General features: G+C 40.0%; 1 protein-coding gene across 10 annotated transcripts in view; it reads right to left on the reverse strand.

Annotated features, from left to right (window-relative positions):
• foxj3 (forkhead box J3) overlaps window positions 1–15,773 on the reverse strand; it is a 128,236-nt gene that overhangs the window by 48,672 nt on the left and 63,791 nt on the right. For all 10 annotated transcript variants that reach the window (XM_041206054.1, XM_041206055.1, XM_041206058.1 and 7 more), the window contains exons 2-3: window positions 12,638–13,086; window positions 6,191–6,265 (exon numbers count right to left, since the gene is read on the reverse strand). In XM_041206054.1, the coding sequence (XP_041061988.1) occupies window positions 6,191–6,265; window positions 12,638–12,955 (393 nt within the window). In that variant the 5' untranslated portion in view covers window positions 12,956–13,086. The remainder of the gene's footprint in view (window positions 1–6,190; window positions 6,266–12,637; window positions 13,087–15,773) is intronic.

Here is a 15,773-nt window from a genome sequence, read left to right on the forward strand (position 1 = left end):
ACATGCATTTGGATAATACATGGATTAATTAAGGAAAGTGTGCACAGATTTATTAAAGGCAATTTTGGTTTAACCAACTGCATGTGAGCTATGAAGATGGTGAGCACTGACAGGCAACTGGGGGGCAATTGCCGACAGCCAAGACCTCTGGAGGCTGATTGTCTGGAGAGGCATTGGAAGAGGCAAGGTGAAATGGTAACCTCAGCGGTCGAGAAAAGAGCCCTGAGAAAATAGAGGCCAGTGAATCCTGCACCTTCTCAGCCCACTGTCTTCATCTGTATGAATGCGGTAGAGACTCCCATTCCAGATTAGGACTCCTGAACCACACCAGGCAATGCTAATTACACCAAGGCGTAAACCATCATCTTATGAGACTGAAGGCTGTCAAAGAGAGATAACTCGCATGAGTTTTTTAGATGATGTAACAGAGAAGGTTAATGAGGGTCATGTGGTTGATGTGATGTGACTTTGAAAAAGCAGTTGATGAGGTGTCATATAACAGGCTTGTCAACAAAGATGAAGCTCATGGAATAAAAGGGAAAGTGGTAGCATGAATATAAAACTGGCCAAGTGACAGAAAACAGTAGTGATGAATGGTTGTCTTTTGGATTGGAGGAAGATTATATAGTAGGGTTCCCCAATGGTAAGGTTTGTGGCCCCTGCTTTTCTTGATCTATATTAATAACCTAGACATTGATGTCCAGGGCACAATTTCAAAGTTTGCAAGATGATACAAAATTTGGAAATATTATAATCTGCAAAGAGGTTAGTGATAACCTTCAAGAGGACTTAGACTGGTGGAATGGGGATGGACAAGTGGCAGGTGAAATTTAATGCAGAGCATGAAATGATTGATTTTGGTAACAAGAACAAGGGGCAATATAAATTAATGGGTATAATTCTAAATGGGGTGCAGGAATAGAGAGGGTATATGGACACAAATCACTGAAGGTGGCAGGGTAGGTTGAGAAAATGACTAATGAAGCATATGGGATCCTGGGCTTTATAAATAGAGTACAAAAGCAAAGAGGTTATGCTGAACCTGTATAAAACCTGGTTAGTCCTCAGCTGGAGCAGTGTGTCCTATTCAAGGCACCATACTTTAGGAAGGATGTGAAAGCTTCAGAGACTGCAGAAAAGATTCGGGAGAATGGCTTTTGGGGTGAGAAATTTCAGTTACATGGTTAGATTGTAAAGCTGTTCTTCTTGGAGACGAGAAGATTTGAGATTTGATAGAAATTTTCAAAACAATGAGGGGTCCGGACAGAGTAAATAGCAAGAAGCTGTTCACTTTGGCAGAAGAGTCCAGAAACAGAGAACAGTTGAGTTAAGGTGACTGGCAAAAGAAGAAACAGTAACGTGAGGAACCACCTCTTTTTACCCAGAATATGGTTAGGATCTGGAATGCTCTGCCTGGAAGTGTGGTGGAGATGGATGCAATTGAGGCTTTCAAGAGAGAGCTGGATAATTATCCAAAGTTAAAAATTTGCAGGTCCATAGGAGAAAGGCAGTGGAGTAGGACCAGGTGAGTTGCTCTTCCAGAAAGCCAACATACACATGACAGGCAAATGGTCTCCTTGTGCTGTAACCACTCTATGATTAACACATTGCTGTTTGTGGAAGTTTCTGTGGGAGCTTGCTGTGCACAAATTGGCTACCAAGTTTCCTACATTCCAACAATGACTACACTTCAAAAGTACTTAATTGGCTGTAAGATGCTTTGAGGCATCTGGTGGTCTTGTAACATGCTATATAAGTGCAAATATTCTTTTTACATGTTCTTGGTTAGACTGCAGTTATATTATTGTGTCCACTTTTAGAACCATGTCAAATCCACAAGGAGGGCACGGAAGAGATATAATCAGCTGATATCAGAGGAAAGGTTTTAGCTGAGAGGTTCTGTTACTAGAACAGAGAAGGTTAAGAAAAGATTTGAATGAGCTGTTTAAAATTTGATACTGTGAATAGGAGAAAATCCATTTCCGCTGGTCTGCGAGTTGGTAATAGGGGTGTATTTAAGTTTACCAAAAAAGGTATGGATATTTATTTTAAGCAAGAGTGTTAGGACATGAATTGCCCTACCAGAAGCAGAGATGAAAACAAAATTCGTAATAGTTTTTAAAAAGAAAAGCAGTAAAATATTTGAAAAGGGTGAACAGGGTATAGAGAAAAGGCAGTGGAATTGGACAGAAGGAAAAAACACTTGCATTTGTACAGCATCTTTCAAGACCACCGGACCTCCCAAAGTGCTTTAAAGCCAGTTAAATACATTTGTAACTTTGCTTCAAAAGTTATGTGCCAATTTGCACACAGCAAGGCCCCACAAATAGCTACGTGATAATGACAAGTAAACCTGCTTTTTGTGATATTGATCGGGGTATAAATATTAGCCAAGACACTGGGATTAACTTCCCCGCTCTTCTTTAAAATAGTGCCATGGAATATTTAACATCCACCCAAGCAGGCAAATGGAGTATTGCTTTAATGTCTCATTCGAAAGACTGTACTTCCAACAATGCAGCACTCCCTCAGTATTACACTGGAGTGTCAACATCGAGTCCTGAAATCAGAGTTGAACTGATAACCTTTACCTCAGAGGTGAGGAAGCTACCCAACTGAGCTATGGCTGACACTGAAGCGGCTAAGTGGCTACCCTCCTTCAGAATGGTTGCAGACACAATGGCTAATGGCCTCCTTTTGCATTACATAATTCTATGATTCTACTCTGTTTTGAATCTCAAAGCTAAGGAACTAGTCACACCACCAGCAACTGCGGCCCTGCATCATCTGATTCAAGCTGGTCAAAGGCACAGGGTATCTGCACCCCTAATGCCCTCTCAATCTAGGAAAACACAAGCCACAGCTGGTCACATGTTCTGCCTGACACCAATTTTAAGTGAATTTAAGCAATTTTAAATTAGATTGAGTGTTCCTAGTGAACATGGCCCAAAGCACAAAACTGACCATCAAGTTAGCACTAATTGAGAATCTCACTCAAAGGCTACAGTATGGAAAAATTTTGTTGGAGGTGCTATTCTGAGATTGGGGTTGAGTCATGTTGTTGAATAAGCTTTAGGGATCTTTACTCTGCATCTAATTGTGTGCTACCTGTTCTGCGAGTGCATGTTGCTGATTATAGGTGCCGAAATGGAATTATTCCAACTCCTGGCACTGAGATTCCCCACCTTAATGATAACAAACTCCTTAAAACAAACAATGAGTTTGCTCCCTTAGTAACGGTAGACATATTGCGTCAGACACAACAAGACTCTGGATAGCGACAGGAAAACATTAACATCTGCCAAAAAGGGCATGGGCCAACAGCAGAGCCCTAATGTGATAGCATCTGCCCCAAGTGCCAGATCTACTGTAGGACAGTTAACAATAGCAATCGGGAAAGAACTAAATCCAAGAGGCCCATGTTAAATTAATTGTATCCTCAAACAGCACCTACCCTTACAATTGTAAAGCACAACTTATTCTGTTGACTTGGCTCCAATTTGAGAACAAATGTAATGGAAAGGATTAAAAGCTTTTGCTCCATCCTAAATTTGGCTCAACTGCAAATTGAAAAATGTTGGAAAGGAGCACTGCCCAAAATCATGGGCATGATTGAGTGCCAAGAAACATTCCCTAGTGCCTAAAAATATACTGTTCAGGTAATACAACAAACATTTAAGACTGTACTCAGCTTCTAATGAAAGCAAATCCTCTCAAAATACAATATAATTGGGTTTCAAGTCCAAATTAAGTTTATTTAAATGAATTGGGGCCAGAAAGAATCAATTTATGAATGGAAATTCCCAGATACACTCTCAACAGAACTACATTTGCTCAGATCTCAACCTTAATTGGTACAAGCGCCTTATAATTGTTTTTAATTTTTTCTTCCCTGTAAAAATAGATACACTGCCAGATGTCCAAATCAAATATTGAGGTCCCCAGGCATGCCCTGCAAATACCTACCCACTCCCATATTTTCTACAAATACTAACCGCAGGGACCTCCTGTAAATATAGCTACCCTAGGGACAAGTGTTTTAATAAAAACAAGGAAATTAAATACATTATGTATTATGCTCATTATGTTGCCTTGGTCTAGATGGATAGGAATCTGATAACCAAAAACAAACAACTTGGAAACCTTGAACATCAACCTGAAAACTCATGTTGTGCAGTCCTGTTGATGCTGACAGCCTAAACCTCAGCAGCAGTACTATAAATGAGGTGGGGCAACTGGCTTGGGCACTGCCAAAACTCCAAACATATCTTTCATTCACACCCTGAAAAGCTGCAATTTCTTCCCCCATTCATTGAGCTGTTCAACCCTGGCCCAGTAAAGACATGGATTTGAGGAGTAAGGAAAAGAGGGAATTGCATTTAAGAAGTTCCTTTCATGACATCCCAAAATGCTCCATAGCCAATCGAGTATTTCCAATTGTAGTCACTGTCATAATGTAGAGAAATGAGACAGCCAATGTGCACAGAGATCCCATTAGTAGCAATGAGATAAAAGACCAGACATTCTGTTTTTCATGTTGTTGGCACCAGGAGAACTTGCCTGCACTTCTTCAAATAATGTTATGAGACCTTTCATACACACCTGAGGATGCAGACAGGGCCTCATCAGTTTAATTTCTTAACTAAAAGACACTGCACCTCTTCAGTACTGCAGTGAAGTATCTGCCTGGATTCTACACTCAAGTTCTGGAGTGGGACTTGAATCCATGACCTTCTAGGTCAGATTGTAATCACTAAGCCAAGGCCAACTGAGAAGAACTGCTTTTTTACTTTCATGTTGTGATATTTAACACACAATATAAAGGAGCAGCTACTACAGTATTCAGAGCCTATATGAATAGAAACTTCTTCTTGGGTCAGTCCCATTGTACATATGCAGCATGAAATAGCAATTAGTTTCTCAACTTCAGTGTGCTTCTAACAAATGTACTGACTGGGAACTGGACAGTGCAATGTGTCAGATGCTGGTCAGTTAATTGAGACCAGGTTCAAATCCAATCCAGACTAATGGGATTAATTTTTTCCCTCTCTGCTACATAGCAGCAAAATAGCACTCTCAACCCAGTTCCTAGTGGGTACATGCACAGCACAAAACTGTCCCAAATCCAGCTCCAAAAGGCAACAAAATTGTAGCTGGGACGTGGTGGCATATTCTTTCAAAGTTGAGGCTGAATCATACAAAACACAAGATTTACTTGCGCCCAACTCCGTGTTGAAACTATGTATTTGAAATGAGATGGAGTTCTATTACTCAGAACTAACATCTCTCACCTGAACACTAAGTTCACCAACAAATGTATTTGAACGTTTACATGCACAATTGTGCTTAAATTTCATTTGTGTGCTGAAAGAAATGTATAACTGCCATGAATGTTTCTACTGCATTTTCAACTAAAGACTGAATAAGTTCTCACTCCTCTGATCACTGACCTACATTGGCTCCTAGACCAGCAACACCTGGATTTGAAAATTTTCATCCTTGCGCTGAAATCCCTCCTCAACACTCTTGTCTTGGTAACCCCCTACAACCCTTCGAGAACTCTTTAATTATTCAAATTCTGACCTCATGTGCATCCCAAATTTCCTTCGCTCCTCTACTGGTCATGACATAAAAGAGGAAGAATGGCATAGAGTGTATTACAGAGTATGACTCAGTAGTGGATGCTGATGTTTGCCGCAGGTTCCCACATATTTATATTAACCGAAATCTGTAGCCTCCCTAATCAATCTCAATAATTTGTTTAATTACATACATAATGACAGAGCTCAAAGTGTCTGGGTATGAGTTGAACAATTGTGATGTCACTATTACTTAAGTAGAAATGCTACATTAGTGGTCATACCTGAACTGTCCTAACACAGTCCTATCAAACATGACACATTCTCATGTTAAATGAATATAAATAACCAGGGGCGAGGAAAATCCTGTCAATCAATCCAACCATCTGCTATGAAGTCCTACAAGGCCAACTGTGGAGCAGTAAAAGGTGCAGACTGTTCAACTGGGCTGTTCTAAGTGGCTATCACACTGGTGAGAAGAATTGAAAATGGCAAGAGGAGAAAAATTTGCAGCACTTCTCTTTAAGTTCAAAATATCCTTTGTTTTTCTTTCACTCTACATTAGTTTCCAAGTACAATGTCACAGCATACAGCAAAAAAAATGTACCTACCTTGCCTGGGTCATCCTTGGACCGAGGCACTTTCAGGAAACATTTGTTTAACGATAAGTTGTGCCGAATGGAATTCTGTAGGAAAACACAGACTAATGTTAAAGGAATCAAACAACAAATTGTGCAATCACAAGCAAATCTTGCAATAGCAAATTCAATATCCCAAGCAGCAAAAATACTGGTGAACAAGTCACTGTTTACTAGCAGTGCCAGACTGGCTGGTTTGTCCATGAGCTTGTTTAAAGGTTTTCTAACTGGTTATTTCTTGGAAACTCAAGACAAATATGTTGTATTTAAGCCCAAGCATGTTTGGAAAAAAGCCCAGTTTAACTTTTAAAACAAATGCATCAAATGGGACAGATTTCTTGATACATTAGTAGCCGATGTCATGAATAATATTAAATTAATGCTTGCGGGTATCAAATTATTGGGAAGGTTTGATCTGTGGTTGCCCATCTGATTTCACGCAACCTTGAAACAGGTAAATGGAATGGGAACTAACCTAACAGCAGGGCAGGCAGCATCTGTGAAGGGAAAGAGTCAACATCCAAGGTCGTTTAGGTCACCAAGCAGAAACATTAACTCTATTTCACTCACCACCAAAGCTGCCTGACAACTCCAGCATTTTCTGCTTTAATTTTTGACTTCCAGTATCTGCAGTGTTTGGTATTAGTCTTTTTATATGAACCAGGGTCAAATTCAATCCAAAGTCTTAAAGGTAAAACAACTGGGTCCTAGCCCATTGAATCCTCAAACTGGTTAGAACTACTCTGTAAACATAGTTGAGGAGAATCCCCTGGTGACTGAATTGGTTAATGCATAACTCCACAGGGGTCTTCCAGTGCCTTATCAAAATGACCATTTTTCCTGGCTTTGCACAGCTGGGAAGCTACTTAACTACAAGTGGTACAACAGCCAAGTCTGACTGACTACATAACGGGAAGCCAAGCCATTTACATCCCTGCTCCGTATCACTAACTTTATTCAGTATCTCAAAGGATGGAATTTACACACACACAAATACACACATGCACGCGCGCACACACACAAACACAAACATATACAAACCCACACACATATATAATGGCCATAATTCAAGACAACATAGACACAGGCACATTGAGATAATTTAAGAAATTAGATGAACGTCAAATTTAGTTTCAAAGTCATTTGCGACTACACAGTGATATGCATATTGCAGGATTAAAGACTGATACGGTACTACTTCAGGTTTGGGAAACACTTTTCAATTTCACTTTTGAGTAGCATAAAGAGTTTAATATTATGGATCAAAAATCTCTTCCAGCAGAGTGCCTAGCAGCAGGAAGATGATTTGGATGGAAGATGGCCACAAAGTTCAAATTCCTCCCTTTAACTAGCATTTGTATGGTGCCTGGTGTTTTGCTTTGCACAAAGTGACGTGATCACCATAGTGATATATGAGACAAGCCAATAGGCAAACATTAACATTATGAATGTAATTGCACCGGATCACAATAATAAAGCTGTTACGCAAGTTACAGTGATGTACAAGGCACACAGGAAAACACAATGCGAGTGTAAAGGTCAGATCCTTTGTTGTGACATTACAGATTATTTGGTTGGTGGAAACTAATATAATCAAAGGCATGTACAGAAATTATTAGGGTAAGGCAGGGATTCAGCTGATTTGCACAAGGGCAAAAACTGAGTTTCACACTCATGTTCACAAAGTAGTACCGTGTCATATTTTTAGAAAAAGCAGCACTGGTCGGTATCCATTTCAGACACTGTATATGGGACTAGGCCTACTTACATTACAATAGCCTAAGCCTAGGCTAACTATAGTCTAAAGTATATAAAATGGCTAGAAAAGCAAGACGTATCACAGAATAACAAACACAGCGTTTGTGTAGGGAGTTCCCACTTGTTGTACCATCAGTGATTCTGTTTGTAGGAGAGGGTCTGCAAGGTAAACAGTGCAGACAAACAACTAGACTTCCTTCGCTAAAGGTCTCATACGGTTGGCAGTTTTTTTGTTGGCTTGGGTCCTGTCAGCTCAGCTCAGGGACCTCCCATGCTAAAGATCAGGTGCGAATCAGGAAGTTCGTGTTGGTTTGGGTCGTGTCAACTCGGGTCAGGGACTTCCCGCACAAAAGGCTGATGAGGTTCAAAAAAAAGTGCAGTTTTTGGATGTGTTCAGATTTTCGGATAAATGATACTTGACCTGTATATACAGTTTAAAAATGCAGCACAATGTCTTGCAATGGGTTCTCAACAGCGAAGTGCATTTATCGAGGACATTAACTAGTGGCACCTGCTAGAATTATTGCAATAGAAATATGAGAATGCAAGATCAGGGGAGGTCAGAAAAAATTATGCGTTGCCTCAAGTGGCCGAAGAGTCTCTGGCTTTGCATGCACATGAAGAATGGCAATCTGACTGAGTGGTCAGAGGATAACTACCACCTGTAGAACTGTTCCTCAACAGCAGTCAAGACCAGAGGAGAGGAGGGAGGGGGAAAATAGACCCATAACACAATTATTAAAGGCAATCACAACTTGGGGGAGATGTTTTCAGTGTTACGTGTGTCCCTTAGTCGTTAAGGCACTGATTATAGCAACCAGAGACAGACATCAACATACATCACCTTTTGATGATTACATTGGACCATCATGAGCTGCACCCCATTACAAGGCTTGTGCTACACACCCTCCTTGCTAGTTGTGATTTTCTTTAAAGGGGGAAACCACTATTATTTCAAAGAAATTTGAGAATATCATCATACTTTCAAAATAAGGACTTCAGCTTTGAAGGACTTCATGCCAAATGCCAATTAGCCTACTGAGTTAGTGCATGTGTTCCTTTGCAATGCGCCACATAACCATTCCAATTTTCATCATCTATAGCAAATTATTAACCATTGTAAAGAAATTTATTTATTTATTTAGCCCTTTACCATATCCTCAGAATAATATTTGCATTTCACAGCCAATAAATTATTTCTGAAGCACAATCACTGTGGTTATGCCGGCAAACACAGCAGCCAATTGGGCACAGTAAGTCCCCACAAATAGCAATGAGATGAATAACTAATTAAACTCATTTGGTTGTTCTGGTTGAGGGAGAACTGTTGGTTAGGAAAGCTTCCAGCTATTCAGTTGAACAGGCAATTGGAGTCTTGGTTTAACATCTCACTCAAAGACAGCACCTTCAATATTATATCTCTGAAAGATAATTTAAATGTTCAAGTTCTGGAGTCAAATTTAACACATAACAATCACATTTAGAGACAAGTGGGCTACTAAGCGAGGCAACCTTAAACAAAAGTTTTGGTTTGACATTATCGTTAATGACACCTCATGAACCTGAACAAGCAAAACAACTGTCACTTTAATCAAGTTTCAGGTGTAGCTGTTCTTTCCAAGTGGCAGTCAGTCAAGACTTAATTTTAATTTAAAAAAACTCTCCATACCCACCTCGCCTGAAGATGCTGATTATGCTGGAGTATAATTCCAAAGGTATTATCAGCTTTCCTGTACCTGACCAAGGTGACTAATCTCAGTGTGGCAATTCTTCCAGAAGGGTCATATAGCTTGGCCTGATTATGTCCTCGGCACATGTTCACATACATGCACACTTTTCAGTATGATTTCTTAAAAGATATATCTCCTACAGTCTTCACCCTTCAAACAATATGCAGTTTCCACGCACCATTAACATAGTAGAGTTCCAAACTTAACTGAGCATCTCATGAAATGTCATTGGGTTACAAGTGGGCAATGCCCCACAATTTCCTATTTCCACATTATAAAACCACAACTGCACAAATTCATTTTGATCCAAAGCAAAACTAAAATGATCTAACCACGTAATACAAATGTACCCAAAAGATGACCCCTATGGAATCTGTGGGAATGGGAGTTCAACTGACTGGCAGCCTTCAAGGTTAGGTACATTATCTTCTCTAAACATGTTAGAAGCACGCCAAAATACTTTAGGCTCAGGGGAGGCGATTCCTACAGAAGAGTCATAACACTTGTTGTCAGGACCAAACTAATAGTTGTAATTACAGTAGTGCCAATGAAGGCATGTGGTTTGTTCTGCAAGGCAGCCTGGAATCTGCAAGAAATTACCCAAGAAATAGCCTGGATCTTTAGCTTGCCATTTGACTTCTTTCTGGCAAGGTGGTAACATTATGAAGATACATTCAGCCACTCATTTAGCTGTGTGCAATTGGGAATCAACAAAGGTCCAGTGGATCACAATTTTCAAGCAGGTTGGATAAAATAGAACATTACAAAATCATAAAAGACAAATAGTCATATGAACCCAAATCAATTTATAATCAATGTTAGAATGATTCTGGAACTACTGAGTAGATATCATAAAGCTGACTTGGTCTAACTTATTAATAACCAGGAATATCTCCAGGCCTAGATACTAGATACAAATTTTAATTTAAGAGTCCTGCCTCTGCTTATTGATGTTTTGGAACTACAGTTTGCAGGGCAAGGGATTATCAATATGGTTTTTGTTTCAGCTGCTTTATCTTGTGAACTACCTACGAGTTGGGAAGAGAAGCGCAGAGAAACACTTGTGCCTGGAGGAGAGTCCTCTCCTCCACACTGATAGGCTCAAGCAAAGCACAGGGGCTGATGGCTTTTCCAGGCAGGCAGACATGTAAAGGATTAAATTATACTTGGCAATTAATCTATTCTAAATAAATGTAAACTTTAATTGCTCCCAAATCATCGAAATGTAAATAGCATATTATTGTTTTAAGTATAGTGTTTGGAGATTACAAATGAAAAAGGGGCTGATCAGAAGCCAGCATTTTGAAATTTAGTAGTGGGGGTTAAGATGACATTTACATGTCTAAAAACAACCTCCCAGAGTATCCTGGACAACAATTCAATTGAGAGAATAAAATAATTGAAAATGAATTGAATAGCTGAAGTTATTGCTCAACATCAAAGGCTTTAATCTTCTCTTTCAAATACATACAAGCTTTGTCAGTCAACTATAATTTTTAATTCCCACCCTAGATTACATTCCTACTCTTTTCAAATGCACCTCTTTAACCAAGCTTTTAGTCACCCATTCCAACATTTCATCTTTTGGATTAGTGTCAATTTTTGTCTCATTATGCTCCTCTGAAGAGCCTTGGGACATTTGGACATTTTGAATGCATTATGAGTACAACATGAATGCAAGCTGTTGCTGATTTACAGTATCTGTAATAAATACAACTTTCCTCATTAAACCATTGTTCTAAACTCTCCCTTCAAGAAAATGCTAGTACACACTGGGGTGAGGTAGATAATCTTTAAATCAATACCCACAATTAAATGCTTTTTTTTGGGCCCCTCTCACATCTTTTCCAAGTGGCCATGTCACAAGTTAGCACAGACATTAATTAACTATGAATCCAGACAGTGAATGGCAGAATGGCAGGCAGCACAACAAAGTTGAGTCCTATCCTCAGCTCATGTTCACACAGTTATTTTCCAGCTGGATTGGAAGCAGAGGCAGGAACCCTGACTGATTTATTTTCCTCCCTCTCAGTATCGACCTTGGATCAGTGGTAGCATTCCTGCCTTTGACTCACCAAATCCATAGGTTCAAGACCCACTCGAGAGACTTAAACACAATGTAGGCTGACAACTCTCTCAGTACCGGGGGACTGCTGCACTGACGGAGAACCTGAGATCCGGTGAAATGTTAAGCAAAGCATGTGCATCCTCCTCAAATGGAACTATTCAAAGGGAAAGGGACATCCCCGCTCTACTGACCAATATGTATCTCTCAATCAAACCACTAAATCACATTACCTTATTTATTTTATTACTTTTATGGGGTCTTGCACACAAATTAGCTGCCGTGTCTATGCTACATCACTGATTACACTTTAAATGTACTTCATTGGTTGTGAAAGGGGAGGCTGTGGAATAGTGGACTAGTTTTCTAGAGACCAGGATAATGGTCTAGAGACCAGGGTTCGAATCCCACCATGGCAGATGGTGAAACTTGAATTCAATAAAAATCTGGAATTAAAAGTCTGATGATGACCACGAAACCATTGCCGATGGTTGTAAGAACCCATCCGGTTCACTAATGCCCTTCATTAAGTCCCTTAGAGACTACGGAAGTCTGTCATCCTCACATGATGTAACTCCAGACTCACCAACAATGTGGTTGACTCTTAAATGCCATCTGAACAAGGGCAATTAGGGACGGGCAATAAATGTTGGCCTAGCCAGTGACGTCCAAATCCCATAAATTTTTTAAAATTTACATAAAACCTCTTACATCAAGTATTCTTTTTCTGTATAGCAGTGTTATGCTCAGCTCCACATCAGGGGAGCTGTTTGTAGTGTCTCTTAACTTTGTTCAGCTAGAAGTCCAAATTGTAGGTACTTTCTCTAGATAGTACCCAACCATGCAATTTTCTTCCCAGTAACTTACCTTCCAGCCACTGCCAGCTTCTCTGTAATATGGGAAGTTGTCACAGATCCATTGGTAGATCTCACTGAGCGTCATCTTCTTTTTCGGGGAGCTGTTGATAGCAAAAGTGATGAGACTGGCGTAACTGTATGGTGGTTTGCCATCTTTGTTCTGTGCATCCTGGTCCAGGGTAGTGTTCGGGTCTAGAAGTGGGGTTTTCTTTGCAACCCCGCCACCAGCCACATTCTGGGCAGCATCTGCTTTTTGAATGGCTGCCCTCATCGTCAGCTGTGGCAGCCAATCCATGGATGTCAGGCTGCTCTCCAGCTCTGACGTCATTGCGCTGAATCACTCCTCCACCAGATAGAGTTTGTAATCCACACAACAGATGTTTCACTCCCAAAAGAAAAGCCACACTGCAGACAATTCCTAGCCTCACAATTCACTTGATTGGAGAAATCAGGCTTATTCTAAAAAGAAAGAAGAGAAGGTTACAATTCAGTTCAAAAAATGCTTTACAGAATAATTCACTTCAACAAATGAAAGCAACTTTCACTTTTCATTAAATCTGCGACTGTGAACCATTTCACTAATCTCTCCCACTGTAAATAAATCACCTTGTTTATACAGTTGCAGAATCTTCATAATTTAACAGTTTCAGTGTTGTCACTGGGCTTAGTGTAGTAACACCATACGCTATAGAGGAAAATAACTAGAATTTTAACATGATGTCCATTGTGCAATATATTTGTTTTAACCTCGCAAATTTGCCCACAGGCTATCAGTTCTTCATCTTAGTCGCACATGAAGCTCAAAAAATGTCCTCTCTAAACAAGAGTTGGAGGGAACAAAATCTAAAATGCAAAACTGGGCACTTTTTCCACAGGTCATCTAGCTATTCAATTTATTTTAATTGGCTTTATATCCTGTTTGATATGCCTTGTTCCACTGTAGCTACATGCATTTATGCATTATTGGTTAAGCTGGTTATCTGTGGAACAAGCTTTTTGCTCCCACAGCTAATGTGGGCCTTTTATCTTCTGCAACAAACCTCTCCATTTCAGGGCTTTGTCACTCCCATTCTGGCCAACTCAGGGCTGGACTTGGCCCTTTATCTCAAACCGTGGCTACATCTACAATAAGCTATCAGCTGTGGGGAAGCCATGGTTGGTCAACTTAAGTGGAAAATCGTGGCAATCCTGACTCTCAGTCAAAAGAAAAGGATTTACTCCATCAAAGCAGCTGTTTCGCTGGAAGTGTACAATATTTTGTTTCCAACAGTCAACCTTCAAGGGTGACAGATTCTGGAGTATTCAATAATTGTGAAAGAAAAGTCTTCCTTCTTAACAAGATTTGCTCAGCTTATGGCCAAATTGTTTTTTTAAATCAGAATATGAATGATTTAATACTTACAATATGTCATAGCTAAATGAATAGTTCTAATCTGTTGGAAGAATTCCTTATTTGTCACAAATAAGCAGCGGCAAAAAGAGTGGTGGGGGGGAGCTAATACAATGAGTGAAAACAGTCAAGGAAATATTGTCAGAACTAAAAATGAGGAAAATCAAAAATAACAAATGCATATGAGAAAAAGAGCACAAAAGGAGAAATATCAAGATATGGAGAATGAGAGACAAGTAGCAATATCAGTTTACATTTACATAGCACTGTTACTGTCACAAAAGGTGAAAAATGTAACACTAGTAGTGCTAGGACAAATGTTGGAAGAGGTGACCAAAGGCAGAACATGAATAATGTTTTGAGGAGATTTTTGAAAGAGGAGGGACAGACAGCTCAGTGGAAGGATTAAGGAGGAGTCCTCCAGTGTGGGACTGAGACAGATGAAGGTTCTGCCACCAAAGGTAGTGAAGGGAAAGGGAATGTAAAAAAGACCAGAGTCAGCGATGGAACATCAAGCTATAATTGGTTGTAGAGATCGAGAAGGCCTGGCCACAAAGGGATTTGCAAATGGGAACAGGAATTTTGAATTCAGTGCTCTGGGAGATAGGAAACCATCAGAGCTGATGAGGACAGGAATGATGAGAACTGGACTTCGGGCAGGTAAGAAATGGAGGAAAAGTTTCAGGCAAGCCATAGTTCATGTATGATGGAACTCTGGAGGCCTGTGAGGAATTAGCAAATTCAAACCTCAAGCTGATAAAGGCTTGCACATGGAAGTAAAGATGACATTTATTTTGTTCATTGGCAGTTGTATAAAAAAAATTGTACACACATTATACGTCACTGAATTTCTACTGAGATAATTGATATTGTGAAATTTAATATTTCTTTTTTAAAAAACTGGCTCGAGTTTTATTTGCCCACCCAAATGACTAAAAGCAGTGAAGTGAACTCTGACTGCAATTGCTGTTATTTGTTTCAGGTGCACTCTGTTGCAAAACCAATGAGTGAAAAGAAGGGAATGCCTGTTTCAACCAGACAACACATGTCACATACTCAAAGCGCTCAGTCATATTCTGGTTGATTCAGTGTCACCTTTGGAGTCGTACCAAAACAAAACAAGTTACAACAAGATATGCATCTGAAATCATGCTCCACCACACATATACACAATTACTTCCAAATCCAGGGTGAATCCTTCCTTTATGTAATAACAATTGACTGAAAAAAATGTCCAGGTAGCACCAAGTGCTTTTGAGTGCAGAAACTCTGCACCCAGAAACTGAAAAGGAACCAGAAATACCTATGAACAGAACATGCTTGGGTGGGGAGAGGACTTCAATGTCCATTACCAAGAGTGGTTCTGTAGCACCTCTATTGACCAAGCAGCCTGAATCCTGAAGGACACATCTTTCAGACTGGGCCGGTGGCAGGTGGTGAGGGAACCGACAAGAGGGAAAAACCTACTAGACCTTGTCCTCACCAATCTACCTGTTGCAGGTGTATTTGCCAATGACCGTATAGGTAGGAGTGAACACTGCACAGTGTGAAGAAGCAGCCCCGTCTTCACATTGAGCATACTCTCTATCATGTAGTGGGCACTACCACCATTCTAAATGGGATAAGATTCAGGATAGATCTTGCAACTCAAAACTGGGCATGCATGAGATGCTTTGGGCCATCAGCAGCAGCAGCATTGTGTTCAACCATAATCTATAACCTCATGGCCCAGCATATCCAATACTCCACCATTACT

The sequence above is a fragment of the Carcharodon carcharias genome, chromosome 15, assembly GCF_017639515.1.
Source record: "Carcharodon carcharias isolate sCarCar2 chromosome 15, sCarCar2.pri, whole genome shotgun sequence".
In the NCBI taxonomy this organism is placed as follows: domain Eukaryota; kingdom Metazoa; phylum Chordata; class Chondrichthyes; order Lamniformes; family Lamnidae; genus Carcharodon; species Carcharodon carcharias.